Here is a 17,500-nt window from a genome sequence, read left to right on the forward strand (position 1 = left end):
TAACCCTGATGATGGCAAACAGCCGAAAACGTTTGGTTTGAATATTTTAATTTTTTAACTTTTAGCCTTGTATATAGAATATATGTGTATATAGTAATGCACAACTTTTGGAAACATGTTCAAAGTTAAAGTAGCACTGCAAACGGTCTAAAAATTTTATGATACTGGAAAATACATGTATTCACTTAATGCATGGTTAATAAAGCCACAGTTCACTGAAGGTGTCACTTATTCATATGAATGTATCTGTCTATAATATTTCACAAAAAAACCCTGTTATCATGAATAAAGCTGTAAAATCAATTAAACATTGTTTATCGTTAAGAACATTGAAGATGCCAATTAAATATACAGCTGCACTCTGTTGTTTACCAATAAAGGAGGCCTGGCAGCTTTAAGCCCTGGCCAAACTATCGAACAAAGTTGGATCCCACATGCAACATTGTTGGATGTAAATGTTGACGTAGTGGCAAAACACTATCCAACATTGCTTGACGAATTCAAGTTTAAGTTGGCCCAAAATTTGAAAATGTGGCGAAGCGTTATGCTACGGAAGTTGTTTTAGGACGGAAAGGACGTATTCAAACAAGGAAAAACCAAAGAATGATTAAGAGAACGTGTAGAAAAGGGTATATTCTTTGCAAGATTCATTCGTGCTTAGGGGATGATGATTATGAGCTCGGATCAATTTTGCAGGAATTTTAAACGCTATTGAACCAGACATCTCCAAACAGCGATAATGATTAGGTAGGCTAAAAGTGTCCCACAGACATGGCCTTGCTTCCTATTCGCTGATCAAGGTTCCTGGCTGTTCATCAACAACCACGACGTCCCCTCGCTCCTTGTCCGCCATCTCTGTTGCAAATGATGCAAGAAGCCTTGGCTTGAAAATAAGATAGCGATTCGTGATTGGCTAGCAATACGAACGTGACTCGATTCAGGACACAACTTTGTTGGAAGAGCGGCAAAACACTACAACATTGCTGTGTCAAACAGAATTGTTGGTTGTAATGTTTGATCAAAAGCAAACTCTATCCAACATTTGATCGAGCAAAAAATGTTGAACGAACATCTTCCAACATGGGCGGCCAAACTGTCGAACAATGTTGGATCGAGCAAAGTTGGAGCCTTCAATCCAACTTTGTTCGATAGTTTGGCCAGGGCTTTAATGGCCGGTTAAGAGCAAAATTAGCAATCTATGATCTCTGCAGTGGAATTAGTATATGTAAGAGTCTTTAAAGGGTTGATGAACCATTATGAAGAGTGCTTTAACCATGGACCAGATTTAGGAGTACTGGTATGTTGGAAGAAAGGTCAAAAACCAGTTTTTTTTTAAGGAAAGTGGATTGAGGAATGGCATTACGTCAGTTGACAGTGAAATACTAAGATTTTGTTTGGCTGATACAAATTGGTGATCAAAAAGCTGCTTTGAGTATTGATTTAGTGATTGAGGTATCTGCAGCAAAAACAGTGAAATTTAGTGGCCAAAATCTTGGATTGTTGTTAAACAGGTTAATGGCAGCATCACATACAATACAATGCAGCAATTTTTACATTCCACGATGCAACAAGACAACTGGTTACAGCTCTTCCTGGAAGAACAGCACCCTGCGGTTCACTCAACTGAACCGTATCCAAAAAGTGACCAAAATCATTTACAAAATGGCACACAACCATATGACCAATACCCTGCAATGGTAAGCACTTTGATAATCAAACACTGAAATTAAGATTAATGAAAGCTAAAATTGAGCGAATAACTGTAACTTTAACTTAGTAAAACTTATTCAAATAACATTCATAAATTATTTGCTTCCTACACTTAATTATTAAGTACTTTGAGGAACGAGGTTAAATTTATAAGCTATATAAATACCAGGCAACGCTTGTGTAATACACGTAAGTATGGTCCCTCTTCATTAAAAGTTAAATTACTAAGCTTTCAAAGTCTCCTATATAGGCCAATGGTAGAGCATCTCAACAAATATCATTAATCGGTCATAGGTTTGAATCCTGTTACATGCACTTTTATTTTTGCAAGATTCTCTCTGGTTTATCTTATTTGACACTACGTGTAGCCCTTCTGATAAAAGAAAGGAATAACTAAAATCAGCGGAATAAGTTGTTGTTGTTGTTTCTGAATGGCCTAACAAGATCTGTTTTTGTTACAGTGAATATTAACTATTCTGTTCCTTTTTTCTACTAAGAGCTCTACATACTCCAGCATATATGCAAGCATTAGAGCTCCCCCGCCCAGAAGGTAACCGTAGACAACTGTTACAACTACATATTAAGTCAAAAGAATATCACTTAGCTTTTACTTTTCTTAGCTAAGAAGTCAAGTTTTCTGAGGAAACAAAAAACGAAAGGAAAAGCAGAGTTAAGAAACCACTTATTCTATTTGCCGTTTTGGTAGATATTTGCAAGTTTGCAATTCATAGGAGTTATAAAATAATGGAAATGGATCCACTTCCAGGTACCTTGTCAACATCAAGGTTTTTACCGCCCATGCACACTCATCACTTGACTATGAAGATGACTTCTGCTCCGGTTTTTCTGCTCTTTTTAAAACCTCTGACTTTTATTGGATCTTCTTTGGCTTGGTATTGTTGTTAGGCTAGGCTTCATGGTTTTGTATTTCGTTTACTGTTTTTTTTTTACCAATACAGTGGGTTCTTACTTTAAATGCCAATCAGCAACAACAGTCTTTCTCATTTACAGTTTACTAAAACTATATGATGGTGCAATATTACAATTTTTACTTTGTAATGAACATATTAAAATTATGTGCCATTATTTCCTAGAGACTCAAGTAAAACAATGAAGACTGCGAATGGCAATCAAGATGTTCCAAAGGCAAAGGAGTTACGCTCGCAATCCACACCTCGTAAGTTCACTTTTTAATGTTAATGTTAATCCTTTTACGACCCTTTGCCTCAATCTCACTACCCAAATCATCCTTGTTCTAGAAGCCATGATTGTTTTGTTCAGCACCAATAATAACGACTTCTGACTTGTGCTCCAAAAAATCACTTAAGTTTGTCAATGCTTGATTTTTTTACACAACAGATGCATTAGAATATGCCGCTGTGGATCTTACACCAAGCCATGCAAGGAGGAATCCCGAGATTAACACAGAAAATCGCAGGTACGAATATTGCTAGAATGCAGTTAAAGTGGTGCCGGAGTGAACACTTTGACTGTGCCTGACTTTGTTTGGGGATATCTATGCAAATGTAGACTGGCTCCAAAGCCTTCATTTCCAAGTTATCGCAGCCATTGAAATACGTAAATCTTACGTACAGAACCCAGAAAACCATAAAACAAAGTTTTTTTGTCCTTGTCTCTTTTCTTTTTTTCTCTTTTTCCACTGAGACACATTTCTTTCCTTATGGCAACTGACCAAGGGTCAAGCATTTAATTTACTTGTTATACAACTCCCGGGGGAGGTACTGCCATATATGGACTATATAGTTATGCGCCGCTGTGAAGGGTATGGTTTTCAAGCAGTTTACTCTAGGATAGAGTATATAAATCCTAGCGTTTGGTTCTAGAATAGGGTATCATTTTTCACGAAACTGACCATTCGGTTGAAGATTTTATCAAGACTAAGGAAACCAGAAATTCCCTCTAAAAAAATATATAAAAAATCGAGTTGGCAAAGTTTAAGTTTACGCAACTCAGCCCCAACAGTGTCGATAAATGGCTATCATGAAACACTTCTGGATATTAGTAACTGCCAAGTATCGGGATTTAGACGGAAGTCGGTAGGAGTTTACTCTAGTATAGGGTAGCAAAATTCAGCTGAACTAGCTCTGGTATAGACTAAGGGTTCCAGGGTTCCAGGGTCCCAGCGGCACATCCCCACCCAAAAATTCTTAAAGTACCCCCCCGGGAACGCTTTTCAGTTCAGTGATTTGAAAGCAAACTGGCCCAGCAAATTGGCCCTCTTGCAGTCATGGGGACTGAATCACGAAGGATGCATCTCAAATAGATCGGGATGATAGCATAGACAAAGCTCCTCTAGCACCCACTCAACAGTCCATGTATGATCTCAGAGCACAGCACTGCAGCCAGGTGTAACTAGCTGGGATTAGAAAAACCCTTGATTTACATCCAAGTAGTTTGTTCAGCCAATTACAACAGACTCAGACCACTGAATGAGGCAATCACAGCTCAAGGAAGATACTATAGACTGTATTCATAAACGGCGGCTAAGTAATTATTCTTTTGTCTTTATGCCGATCATCCTCACTAGCCTCACTTTGGAGCAAAATTTCTTTTGAATTTTGTTCGTGCTAACGAGGCTAGGGAGGATGATTAGCATAAAGACAAAAGAACAATTACTTAGCCGCCATTTATGAACACGGTCTATCCACTGGCCCTATTCGCAGGGAAACATGCACCTGGAAGTCAGAATTGGTTTTCTCTTTTTCCCTCTGATAAGGTGAAAATGTGGCGCTAGAATCTTAAGCCAATCCCAATGAGCATTATTTTGAAACCATAGCAATCATGCACTTACTTTTCGACACTCATTGAAATCCGCTCCTTTTTCGCTCATTTTCACTCCTGGGAAATTTTACGGTGGCTCTGAATCCTCTTCGGAGAATGTTTTTTGTAACTTTGCAGAGAGTTTCATCTTAGTCTGTTACTCACTTTCCAGCAATTAAAAAAAAATTCGTTTGTGAGACATAAGCGTTTAAAAACAAAATATAGGACGTGTTTAGATGGCTTTTTTGTTTCCATGGTAACAATGTCACATCAATGAGTGCATCTTGCAAGTAATTATTGGTGTTACATTTGGTACCATAACCTTTTCCGTTATGCGAAACATTAGGGTAAATTCAATCCTTTGAAATAGTGCAGTTTGTTGAAAGTGTTTTAATGGGTTTGAGTCTCCTTAATTACCCGCAAAAACCTTTTATTTTTCTCAGAGAAAGCATTCCTCAGTATGCCTCTGTTATTCCCAAGCACTTAAGGTAAGTCAAGTCAACGGGCCACTTTGAGTTTAAAGTAGCCTAGGAATTCGGTGCGATTTTCTTCGCGCCCGGACATCGTCTGTGTTCGTCCGTCCTCTTTGAAAGCCTGCCTCTCACGCTACAATAACACCTAAGGAACCGTTGTGGAACCAAAATCAACTGTAATTGACCAATAAGGGTCGACCAGAAGAGTGCAGAATGCGCACACTTTCACCCGTCTCATACTGCGTTGAACAAATTATGTGCGGGGTCAATACAAAGAAACGCATAATAAAAATTCGATTACAGTCAAGCTATGTCACGCGTGACCAGTATGCACAAGACCGAATGAGCATTCGAATTCCTCTTTGGAGCTTCCGAGATTTGAATGAAATCTTCATGATTTTTCGGAAAGTTGCTACGAAAAATGCACAATAACAATAACAATAATTCATCAAACGCTTAAAAGAGCTTTCACTTTAGAAACACCGTTAATTTATAATAAAACGAAAGTTCATAACTAACCTTTTTTGATTGATATATCAAGGAAATATTCCACGGTAATTCAGAATCTCTAGAGCAAGGTTCAAAACTGGCGCGCAGATTTGAATACTCGGTTCAAATTTCAAAACAACTGGTTACGCGTGACGTAGCTTGACTGAAAATGCTCGAGTTTTTGTTATCTCATTGTAATTTGTTTCTGTCATTCCAGAGTAAAAGCAAGACCCCGCAGCTTGAGTGAAGATATCGCAGAGGAAATCACTTTACCGGTAAGAGCAACCTTTCCCGAGTAAGCCCTTACCACGGTCACTACACAGTTATTTGAAAGTAATGACGACGTTTGTATTGATTTGACACATTTGATTTTTTATAAAAAATTCCTGGTACATGTAAAGCTTAAAGTGGTACAATGATAAAAAAAGACTTTCTTTTTTTTCTGTCACAATTTGAAAGTGTGCTTGCTTAGCACCTTCCTGGCAAAATTTTAAGCTTTGATATCCAAAGGCTGTTTACTTTTAGTGTGAGTTTTGGATTTCACGGTCCGCCATTACTCACGTTCAAAACTGACCGACTGGACCTCAGAGGATTGGATCTAGGAAAAGTGACGTCATTTTAAATAAACAAGTGTCATTTTTGAATTAAGGCTCAAAACTTGGGTCACTTAAAGTTTAGTTGACATAGTTTTTTCCAAAGAAAAAAAGATTTGATTTTTTTTATCATAGTACCTCTTTTAAAGGTGGCTGGTTTGGTTTCAGTGCTGTGAAAAGTCTCGTTGATTTGTGGTGGGTGATGTTGTATGGCGTCGAACATCTCGGCAAGTCGGGTTATGAAAGGGCGTCTACAATTTACGGTCTTCTTCCGAGAAGACTTTAATTTTAGCCTTCTTTTTGATGTTAACGTCCAAGTGCAAAACGATTTTCAAATTCTTGTGAAATGTTCGTGGCTAGTCTGACGCGGCGTTTCGTCTCGGCCAAGAAACTCTTCAGAGACCTTTGAATTCATGGGCAAACTCGTTGGTCCCGTTCGCAAATCCTCGTTGAGGAAAATGGAGGTAAAATGGGGAAGGTCCCAACTCTTATAATTGGGATTGTAGGAACTAAAGTCTGAAAATTTACGTTGGTCATTCCGCGGCAGCACTGTTCTCTCAGTTTTTGAAAGATCCAACTGTTTGTCCTTCAGACGTTTATTGAACCCACGGCCAGCTAACTATGCCATTTATGTAAGGGCTGTACATCTCGGAGAGCGAGCAGCCACATAAAATCAGAATTTAAGTCAAGTCTATGCAAAATCGATGTTTTGGCTTTACTGGCTTTTTACCAGCATCATCATCATCAAAATTTATAGTTGCCGGGAGTTGTAGTTCGGTTAACTCTCGCGCAGCTTTATCATCATTAATTATGTGGTCATGCAGTGTTAAAGGCCCACCTTCAAACGAACGGCATTGCGTAAAATAAAAGTCTCTGTTACGAGCCTAGAAAGGCCCATCAGGCCGGCGCTTATCTTCGGTTTCCGTAGCATGAAGCGACTAGGATTATTTCTACACCCCCCTGGATGGGATGCTAGTCCATCGCAGGGTTACCCCCAGCATTTTTGCCTGTACCCATTTATACACCTGGGTGGAGAGAGGTACGGTGAGAGTAAAGTGTCTTGCCCAAGAACACAACGCAATGTCCCTTGCCAGGACCCGAACCCGGACCACTCGATCCGGAGTCGAGCACTCTAACCATGAGGCCATCGCGCCTCCCAAGGCATTGCGTGCCGTGGAACAATTTTCATATATGAAAATTGGGCTAACGTTGAAATTCATCCAACTAGATTGCTACAATAAGCAATGCGAATTTCCATAACAAACAAGCTGTCGAAAAGCCTATCGGTTCAAGGTGGGCCTTGAATTTTGAGAAAAAATGGCTAAGACCTATTGAACTGACATCATTTGTCAAACAAGATATTTAAAACGAAGGGGTGAAGTGATCTATCTCCACGATATTCAAAAGTTACGCAGTGCAATGAAATCACGTCTCGCCTCAAATTGAACAATGTGCGCAGCAACCATACCAGTTTATTATTACTGTCAGGAGCTCATCAAGGCCTGGGAGCTTCTATCTTACATATTTGGCCAAGGAGTCAACCCTTTCCCTAGTACATCTCCCTTGGGAGATTCAGCAAACACATTAATGTGTTTTTTCACTCAAAAGGCGCGCAATGGATCACCAGAGCTCCCACCACCTCCACCCCCCTCAGTTCTTTTAAGCGCCTTCGAGGAAGATGACGATCCAAGTTACACATCAGTAAAACAGTACAAAGCAGCAGCAAACATCACTGCGTCACCAGGAGTGAAGGTAGTACGCACTCCAGATGGCGAGATTGTTAACTACGGAAGTCGAAAATATCAAAATTTTCTTCGAGTGGAAACTCAAGCAAACGCAGTGAGTAATCACACAATGTTGATAAATGCGCTTCAATTGTAATTGTTGATCGATATTTTACCGTGTTCGATTCGCCACCTTTTTGACTCTTTGGCCTCAAAAATAGATCGGGATTTATGTACTTTGCATTATAAGGTTTAAAATATTCCGGCATAATCGATCTCAGAAGATGTGGGGGTTTGTTGAGTTTCAAGTTCTAGAAATATTATGGGGGAAATGGGTTGAGTCAGACACTCTAGTGGCTTGTATCTTGACTCATTTTTCAATTGTACGTTTCCTCTATTAGCCTGGTGAGCATTTTGTAGCCATGACAAATTATTCTCCAACTGCGGATCGATATGAGGACTTGCCGCTCTCAGCTGGTGAAACTGTGCAGTTGCTTTCTGAGGATGGCCCCTGGGCATTTGTATGTACAGTGGATCCAGCCAGAAAAAGAGGCTGGGTACCATCATCCATACTGAAAAAGAAGGGATTTCAACAACCATCGTACGCAAGGTGTGTATTCCTTTGCTATGGTCCCTTGAAATTTGATTAAGCTTGCATAAAGCGTTGGTTTGTGAGCATTCAAACGCCCAGATATAAGTAAGATGAAGCTTCAAATGATTATGACTTGTTTCCATAATTAAGGATGGCTTTTGACGATGGGCGCCTGGTTTTGAATTAGGGATAAGCTTTAGTTCCTAGGGGCCCATTGTCCAAGGGCATTCTGGGATATGGACACAAGTCACCGCCTGCGTCAAATACACAAATCGAGAAGTCATGATCACCATAACATTGGAAAGCGAGGTGTCATTATAACAATTTCCTGTTTATCAAACCATCACCTGGTATCTTTTTCATTATGCATGATTATTTTATTTTTGTTTGAACACCAGGCGGTCGTTGTCAGTTGGTGACATTTATAATTCATATCTCGAGGAAGAAGCTGTATCCCAACCAAAGAAATTACCATTCTCGTCACAGCTTCCAAAGCGACCAGTACCCACCCCCCGCTCGGATCTAGACAAGACATCTCAAGATGTGATGGGAGTTCCTACGGAAGTGGCTCCTCCGTTACCTGGCGCTTACAAAAAAAATCGCAAGCCTGGTAGGAAACACAATAGAGTCCGAGACAAACCTAGATTGTTGTGTGAAGGGGTAGTTTCTAAAGAAACTGTGGTGCTGCGTCGGTGGGGAAGTAATATGCAAAAATTTGGTTTATCAACGGAGTTGATAATGTAAATTGACCACCGTACAGAGATTCTAAAAGCTGACGTTTCGAGCGTTAGCCCTTCGTCAGAGCGAATCGAGGGATTATGGGTTACGTGTAGTTTTTATAGTAGAGTAGGAGCTACGCTATTGGTGGTAACATGGCAACGTGAAAAATAGGAATATATTAGTTAAATGAAAAGCGTTCGTTAATACCGTGAGGATTAAGGGTGCCGGCACCCTTAATCCTCACCAAATTTTTGCATACTAGATTGTTGTGTGTTGATCCTATCGCACAGTTTTCATGTATGCAGGTGTTTTTGGAAGCTAACTCGTGGAACTAAACTGGCTATATTTTAAGCGGTTTATGTTCGTCGTCTTTTGTTTTTATTTTGTTTACAAACGCTTGCAAATCGAAATACAGTGGGACTTCCATTCAAGGGAAATCTCGGGACCAGGGCAGGTGTCCTCTGAATAGAGGTTGAGTTGGAGTCAAAAATTAATATGAACATTTTTCCGGGACCAAATTCTGTGTCCGCTGAATGGAGGTGTCCCAAATGAGAGGTTCCACTGTAGAATGCTGTTGCACGGACTTCAAGTTCCTTGTGTAACATTCCCTCTTGCCACTTACCAGAAAAATGTAAGTGTCCGGGATTCGTAAATGAGAGCTCAACGTGCTGTTAAATGTTATGTTATTTTTCTTAAAGGCTTATTTTACCGTTCTTGTCATCAGAAAAAAATTAAAATTTGTCACAGAGAGGAATTTGAAAACCCGACATCCGGACCATTCAACTCGTGTTTTTTAACTTTCAGGAAAAGTCAATGCACATTACTTTGCAAGGGAGGATTTCACAACAAACAACAGCAAATGCATTTGTATTCGTAAAGGCGAAGTTGGTCAGCTGTTAGAGATACAATCTTCAGGATGGTGGAAAATGAATGTCGAGGGCGTGGTCGGATGGACGCCCGGGGATTTCTGGGATATTTTGCAGGTAGACAGGAACCGTTAACCGAAAGAATAGGCCATTTGCATGATGTCTTCATTTTACAACCAAGACCAAAAAGTTGTGTCAAAATCTTTGTTATTCAGGGTTTTCTGCTCTCCTCTTCTCGTCTTACAAAACTTTCTCGACAACAGACTATCGTGTAAATGGCTTATTAAGGAAGGAATTTTCCTTCAGGTTGGGTTTGGTGATTGGCTTAAAACTCGCACACGAGCATTTCCCGACTTTCTCTCGAGAGATGAAATAAGAAGATTGTTTTAAACTCGGTGATCCAAAACGTTGAGGTTTTCAGAGGTGCTTTCTGTTATTTCACCAGGATGATGACGATGTGGACGACTTTGCTAATGATAAAAAGGATAGATCAAGAAACAGTTCGTTTGGTAAGTCAATATTTTTGTTAAAGCTATGCTTAGTTCTTTAGCAGGGTTGCTCAATTCCTAGTGTGAGTAACCCCTGCGTCAAAACCTCAGGAAGTAAGCGGAAGTGTTAGTCAAACCCAAGACCAAGCTGCTGCGCATTGCTCTGGAGTTGTTGCCAAGTAATTTTGCAAGTTTTTTCCTAATATGGTGATCATTGTTCTTTGCATCATTACAAAGAAAAAGTCGTGCATTTCAAGTATACAAGGTGTAAATTGTTTTCACATGACTTCCACGGCAGCCGTGTTGAAGGAGTGAAACAAAGAAACAGCGGGGGAATAGACCAATTTCGATATATTAAAATTCAGTCCCAAACAAAAGGCATCATCTCGAGGCTCTGGGGAATAAATGTAAGGATTTGTATGAGTTTATTCCCCAGAGCCTCGAGATGATGCTTTTTCTTTGGGACTGAATTTTTGATATATCGAAAGTGGACCATTTAACTCTATTTTTATAAAAATTCTTCCTTTTCTCTTGTATGCAAACATGGCTGATGGTCACGTGAGCGATCACACTGCATACGACATTTCACGTATTTTCTACGATTATAATGTCTTTGTTTGTGTTCTCCAAGTTCATCTTTGTTTTTTGTAGGCGACGAGTTATGGTATTATGGTAAAATGTCGCGTCAAAAGTGCGAGGAGCTAATGATGAGGGTATGACTTTTTTTTGGATACATAGACCTTATTCATAAATATAAGTCTTTTGTCGAAGTACAAATTAGCCTTCAGCGGGCACCGTGATTAAGTAATACCGCGGCGTGTTTACTTGCCAAACTAAGTGAAGCATCTGTGTCAAATGATGCCCACCTTTTCCAGCGAACAATTTTTTGAAACAAACGACATATTTGCTCATAGAGGCGAAAGCCTTTTCCTATTTCATTGCGTGCGTGAAGACAAGAAACTCAATCGTGTCAAATTACCATGTACTTCAGGTTCAAACCCTTTCCTGAAGAACCTTTTCCTTGAATAACAAGAAAATGCTTTACTATTGCCATAAAAACTATCCAGCACACATATCATAAAACATGATGAATTCACAAAGGCCACCTTTTCCAGCGAACATTTTTTTGAAAGAAACAACATATTTGCTATTAGAGGCACGTGCGTGAAGAGAAAAAACTCAATCGTGTCAAATATGCGCAATATTACAACAAACTAAAATTTCAGGATCAAACCGTTTCCATGAAGAACCTTTTCCTTGAATAATGAAGCACAAAATAAACGACAAGCTTTCTTTCAAATAATTCTTGGCTGTCACATTTCCAATTTTTTTTTTTACCTGAAGACTTTGCAGAGTTGATCACAGACCCACTTAAGGTGTTCAATTCGTTCTCTGTCTTTGTTGAACCCATAAGTTACCAGAGAATTTTCCATTTGGTTTCAGTGTTCTATATAACAGCACACTTGGCAAAATCTTAGAAATGCAGCTCACTTTGATTTCGGCTCGATGGGCGACAGATTGTTGTCGAAGTCCATTACTCGTCGCTTTTAAGATTCCACCGCTTTTCTTCTTCAGTATCCAAATGACTTGCCATTATTGAGCTTCATAAGGGTATATTTTGTTCAAAGATCCACTAAAACGCCATTCGCGTTACATGACTTTCGACGTCATTGCCGGTTAAGTTTATCATTCTACTGTGTCCACCAGAGAAATCTACGCATTTCCACTACCCTCTCTATCCTAAGAAAATACGATAAGAAGGCTCTATGCACAAAGATACCACTTAGCAGGGGAGTGACAGGCAAGACTTTTACCGACACGGGAAAAAAAAAAAAGAAAAAAAAGAAAAAAAAGAGAAAAAAAATAAAACAAACAAATCCCACCCACTTTCCGACTGGGATTGCCATACTGGCAACCCAGTAATAATGGAACAACAAAGGGAACTATAAACCGTTTTCCGTGTATTCCTTATTAAGAGTACTCCCAAAGAATGTGCTCTATGTCGTCAATGCATCTTGCCGGAAGTTATTAAGCTTCCAAGCCTCATGGCATGATTGTTTCTAACCATCTAGTTTTTTTTTTCCCAACAGGGTGCGAAAGAGCTGGATTATCTGATAAGAGAAAGTACACAGAGGGTGAGTAAACTAAAACATTAAAAGTGTTTTTTCATTTTTAATTGCTCTCCCGAAATGCAAAATTAATAGCGAACCCTTCTTCTCGCTCGAGAAGAATACTTCCTTTAAAGTATGTCTCTGCCCCGGACAAATCCCCCGGAAATTGAACTCTATTATTATGCAAACATCTTATTCTGCTTCAGTTAAAAACAACGAAAATAAAAACCAAGGCTTCAGTACAATATTAATAGTCGGTGTTTTCTAACCTCATATCGTAGGAGGAAACTGAAGGCAATCTTATGTCTAAAATTAAGGTTTTCTTCTTTTTCAGTTTGCGTCGTTTGTTCTCTCAGTGAAGTATGGTGGAAGGTAAGGTTTGAAGGAAGACGAAAATTGCCTTCATATTCTTGTGAACTGGACTGGAAGGGGCATGAAATAGAGGCTCACGCGGGAACTGACCCTCAGTTTCATGTTCCTTTCAGTCCAAACGGATCGATACCACCAATGGGCCATTTCCGAGTTGCTGTTTGTCTCGGTTACGAAGTGAGTCTTGGTGCTCAACTATTGTAAGGGAAATGAGTTTGATTTGCATAAGAATACGCAACTCATTCCCATTTGAATGGTTGTGCACCAGTACTCGCCTTGAAACTGAGGCATGCAGCAACTCGGATATGGGCTATTAGTTCTGTTGGTTGTATGGTATTTGTGGCTACCAAAGTGAGGGGGGGAGGAGGGGGGGGGGGGGGGTGGAAATACCGGCCATTTTCAGAAATGCCAAGAACTGTGTGGTCGTAATTGCATAGCTGAGTTTGCGAGCTGAATACGTCACTGGCAGAACTGAAGTTCGGAAAACTTGTTTAACTTGACTGATAGTTTTCAAATCAGTTCTTAGACCTTAATACTGCAGGAAATGTTGGCAAATAATGTTAAAATAATATACCGTGCTTGGTAATCTCTTCTTTCTCTCTTTAATTTGCTGATAGAACCATTTGTTTTCTCTTTCAGAATCCGTCACTTTCCAATTGAGCTTACACCAAGTGGCCGCTATGTGATTGGCAAGCATGCTTTCGATGGTCTGACTGAGATTGTTACTTTTTACAAACAAAACGCTTTATTTTACACTCAAAATAAGAATCCCATTACCCTTGGAGATTCTTTCCGAGGAATGTAGACTCGCCATAGTCTACGATTTGTTTTTAATTCTTCGGGTAAGCTGTACGTTTTGATGAAATGACTTTGCCTTTTGATTCGATTTATCGTACATTATGTTAACAAAATTCTTATTAATAATATTAATGATGATGATGATGATGATGATGATGATGATAATAATAATAATGATAATAATAATAATAATAGTAATAATAATAATACAAAATGGCTGAAAGGAAATTATCTATAAAGAAATTAGCCAGCCTTTCTTCCTGAAAAGAGGCAGGAACAATATGTATAGCAGGCAGTATATATTTCGTAAACAGTGGTCTTTCCATATTTTTACCATTTTCAGGAATCTTATATTTTCCTTAAGAATATTTTTTACGCGGTTCAATGATTAACTGAGACGGATTTGAGTTGGGCAGATCGCATATTATATTATTTCTTCATAGAAATGTTTCTTTTCTTGTTTTTGCTTTTGGAACTTGTATAGACTGGGAAGGACAATTCTCTTACAACACTTTTCGCCTAGTCTGGTTATATTTTCTATATTTCCAAATTTTTTGGCTTATTAAAAAAAATGGCTGGAGGTTGCGTAATATTTCCATTAGGTCATCTTGCGTTTGCCTTCCTTAAAGGAGATTAAATTTACTAAAACCAATAAAAGTATTAGTATAATACAATTTCTGACACAAAATATTGCACTTCTTATTAGAAATAAAATAAATTTCAAATTTATATTCACCAAATTTATTACGTCGTTAATTCTTGTCAAAATCCAAGATTACTATGAAAATATCAGTTTTAGTCGTGGCTTTGTAACCGGTGCAGTAGCTTTCAGTGACGTTTGTCATTTAGCGATGTTGAAGAGACCCAAGATGGAGGTTTTTTAAATATTCTTTATGGTGGAAATAATAGTAACGTGGCGCGGCAAAAAGGCTTTCTGGGGGCTAGTGCAACGATGGCGATCTCTTATCGGGGGTTTCCCGATGGACAAGCATCAATTGAACACAAGTGTGGCATTGTTGGTTGCTATTTTTGAATAAGTTTGTTTAATTTGTACTGCGGCTCGTGTTAATGGTGTTTTAATAAAATGGTACTACACAGTAGATTCTTAGTTGTTGTTAGTTATTTTCGATTGATGATTTTCAAAGGTTAAACTTTTTTTTAGCCATTCGGCATGCCACGCGTGTTTGCGTTTAATTCAAACCAAAAATATTTGGGGCTCGCTCTTCGGAGACTTGAGTAGTAAGATGAAATTAAAGCTTGCCCAGAGGGTAAGTTGATGCTTGGAAATTCGTCTCACCCTGAGTAATTTAGCGAGAAAAAGTTTGACATTTTAGAGGAAAGGTCCGAATAAGATGATGTTATTGCCATATTTGTAAGCAGCTAAAATTGGGATCTGGGCCCGGTTGTTCGAAAGCCCATTAACTTAATCCAGGATTAGCGTTAACTTTTGTTACATGTTTTCGACTTTTTCGTGAACGATTGTTTTGCTTATTTTTGTTTTTCAAGAATGACTTCTTCTAATGTAAAGTTTTGTCGAATGTCAGCGCTGAACAGGATTTGGGAGTGGAGGAAATAAACTCCTTGGCTAATTTTTAACCTGGGATTAGCGTTAATCGGCTTTTGACAAACGGGCCCTGAAAGATAAAATTGCCTGAAGACAGGCGTAACATCGGTTCCCAATTATGATCCAATAAAATTTGATTTTTAAAGTTTGTGGTATGAAATAGCTTAAAACTGCAATTTGCAGTCACATTTTAAACTCGGATTAATTGCAAAGGTAGCGACTGTCAAAGAGAACTGCACTCATGACTGTAATAAAAGCGAGTTCTTCACTGCATTAAAGACATCTTTTATTCAGTTTACTTTCATAGTACATCTGTTAAGTAAAGAAAAGAAAAGAAAAGAGCGCCAATGAACACTGAAGCCTAGACCAAATAAATGTGTTTTCTAGCACCTTCTACAGCCTCTGATTAAAAAAGTGCCACGTTTTATGAGACACTAAAAAATTCTCTCATGTGACAATTTCTATTTTGTTCTTTGCCAGAGGCCATGGCTTTTTTTCCACCTTGGCTCATAGGGACAAAACACTCCAGAAATCACGCAACACTTGGAAAAAGGTGTCTGTAGAAATTATATAACAATTCCAGATATAACAATCGCTTGGTCTGATTTCAGTAATCTGGTTAAATGTCAAGTCCAAGGTATACCTTGCCGCCTCTGAAGAAACCTTCCCATCAAACTCATGCGATAATTTGAGTCTTAAGTTGTCTTTCCGATTTCTGTAAGGCTTTATTTTGTGACTTTTCAATGGCTTTTAATCTCTGTATATCGTTCGTGATTTCTGGGAGTATTTTGTCTCTATCAGCCACCTAACTGTTCTGATTGGAGCACTTTCCTGTAAACGAGCAAACAAAACAAGGAAGGAAATGCCCGGCCCCACATCGTCAATCGTCCCAACACAAAACTTAAACAACCATAAAATTCGATGTATTGCAGCGGACAGCATGCCAAGGGTTAATCTTTTAGTCTCACGTCTTCTTCCTGGAAAGAGAAAGGAAAAATAGACAATTTTTTTTGTCCGTTTTTAAAGGCCCACCTTCAACCGACGGGCTTTTCGACCGTTTGTTTTTGTTAAGGAAAATCGCATAGCTTATCGTAGCGATTTGATTGGATGAATTTCTGCTATGGCGAGATTTTCATAAATGAAAATTGCTCCCACGGCCCCAATGGCTGTATGGTGAACGTGAGCCTTAAGTTAATAGCTTCTACTTCGACGCAGTTTGATCGTTTGGGAAAAGTCAGTGTAAACTTTATGACATTGACATTTCGACAACCTCAGCCGAAGTCGAGATCTTCTATCAAATGTGACCTCAGGTCTTTTATCCCCCTCGACACGCCCTCGGACATGCACCAAATGTTGTACCCAATTCAAACCCTTCAGTTGGAATAGTCAAACCCATGCTGTTTGGAAATCTCTACTTTCTCAAATCCCATAATAAACCTCTTTTACCCCCCAAAAATTTTCATGTTCCTAGCCAGATGATCTGGTGACGTAATTCGGCGGACTGGGAAGAAAAATTTTAACGCCGTATCCCACAACCGCGTGCGGCCTTGAATGTTGTTTTCGAATTCAACATTGTAGAAGCGAGGTTAGGTCTCGTCGGTTTTACGTGAACGTTCATTCAGTAACAGGAAATGTGGGAGACAGGGAATGATGTGTTGAGTTTTGGCGGTGGAAATACTGCGGGAAATTTGGAAACAAGACCTAAGGCCGTGCGCGGTTGTGGGATACGGCGTTAAAATGTTTCTTCCCAGTCCTCCAAATTACGTCACCAGATCACCTGGAGAAACATCGAAAACAATGATTATGCAAAGTTTTTTTTTTTTTGTGGGGGGGGGGGGAGGGGGGTAAACAAGGTGTATTATGGGATTTGACAAATTAGAGAATGCTAGAATTTTACGCCAATAGCGGAAAAGTGATCATATTGTGGATTCATGAGGCGCACAACATTTTGACCACTGTCATGACTAATGTCGTCGATAAGAGTACAGACAACGCTGAACACATTTGATCTGTTAATTTCTGCCGACCTGGTATCCCAAGATGGTCTGTGAGAAGACACCAATCTTGCCTACGACTACACACAATTATGTGCGACCTGCCAATACTTTATCTATAAGGAAAGATTTTGTACTTACCAAATTATCAACAGAGTTGACAAGTTTCGCGGCAGAACTGTAGGGCGAAGGCCTTCTTCCTTACTAATTTGTCACATTTTCCTCGAA

General features: G+C 39.2%; 3 protein-coding genes across 7 annotated transcripts in view; 2 read left to right on the forward strand and 1 right to left on the reverse strand.

Moving 5' to 3' along the window:
* Window positions 1–15,576, forward strand: part of LOC137977531 (uncharacterized) — a 25,242-nt gene extending 9,666 nt beyond the window's left edge. For 4 of the 5 annotated variants that reach the window (XM_068824780.1, XM_068824782.1, XM_068824779.1 and 1 more), the window contains 15 exons: window positions 1,512–1,697; window positions 2,208–2,260; window positions 2,805–2,887; window positions 3,070–3,148; window positions 4,935–4,979; window positions 5,671–5,728; window positions 7,655–7,885; window positions 8,172–8,380; window positions 8,761–8,972; window positions 9,887–10,065; window positions 10,394–10,457; window positions 11,088–11,149; window positions 12,527–12,571; window positions 12,882–12,919; window positions 13,556–15,576. In XM_068824780.1, the coding sequence (XP_068680881.1) occupies window positions 1,512–1,697; window positions 2,208–2,260; window positions 2,805–2,887; window positions 3,070–3,148; window positions 4,935–4,979; window positions 5,671–5,728; window positions 7,655–7,885; window positions 8,172–8,380; window positions 8,761–8,972; window positions 9,887–10,065; window positions 10,394–10,457; window positions 11,088–11,149; window positions 12,527–12,571; window positions 12,882–12,919; window positions 13,556–13,721 (1,710 nt within the window). In that variant the 3' untranslated portion in view covers window positions 13,722–15,576. The remainder of the gene's footprint in view (window positions 1–1,511; window positions 1,698–2,207; window positions 2,261–2,804; window positions 2,888–3,069; window positions 3,149–4,934; window positions 4,980–5,670; window positions 5,729–7,654; window positions 7,886–8,171; window positions 8,381–8,760; window positions 8,973–9,886; window positions 10,066–10,393; window positions 10,458–11,087; window positions 11,150–12,526; window positions 12,572–12,881; window positions 12,920–13,555) is intronic. The other variant, XM_068824781.1, reaches the window with a different exon arrangement.
* Window positions 15,170–17,500, forward strand: part of LOC137977533 (eukaryotic translation initiation factor 3 subunit I-like) — a 24,508-nt gene continuing 22,177 nt past the window's right edge. The window contains exon 1 of the mRNA XM_068824783.1: window positions 15,170–15,179. The gene's annotated coding sequence lies outside the window, so the exon portion shown is untranslated. The remainder of the gene's footprint in view (window positions 15,180–17,500) is intronic.
* Window positions 16,118–17,500, reverse strand: part of LOC137977534 (uncharacterized) — a 9,019-nt gene continuing 7,636 nt past the window's right edge. Inside the window, exons 4-5 of the mRNA XM_068824784.1 lie at window positions 17,414–17,500; window positions 16,118–16,255 (exon numbers count right to left, since the gene is read on the reverse strand). The exon at window positions 17,414–17,500 is cut by the window's right edge and continues 36 nt beyond it. Coding sequence (XP_068680885.1) covers window positions 17,421–17,500 — 80 coding nt within the window. The 3' untranslated portion in view covers window positions 16,118–16,255; window positions 17,414–17,420. The remainder of the gene's footprint in view (window positions 16,256–17,413) is intronic.

This window comes from Montipora foliosa, chromosome 11, assembly GCF_036669935.1.
Source record: "Montipora foliosa isolate CH-2021 chromosome 11, ASM3666993v2, whole genome shotgun sequence".
In the NCBI taxonomy this organism is placed as follows: Eukaryota; Metazoa; Cnidaria; class Anthozoa; order Scleractinia; family Acroporidae; genus Montipora; species Montipora foliosa.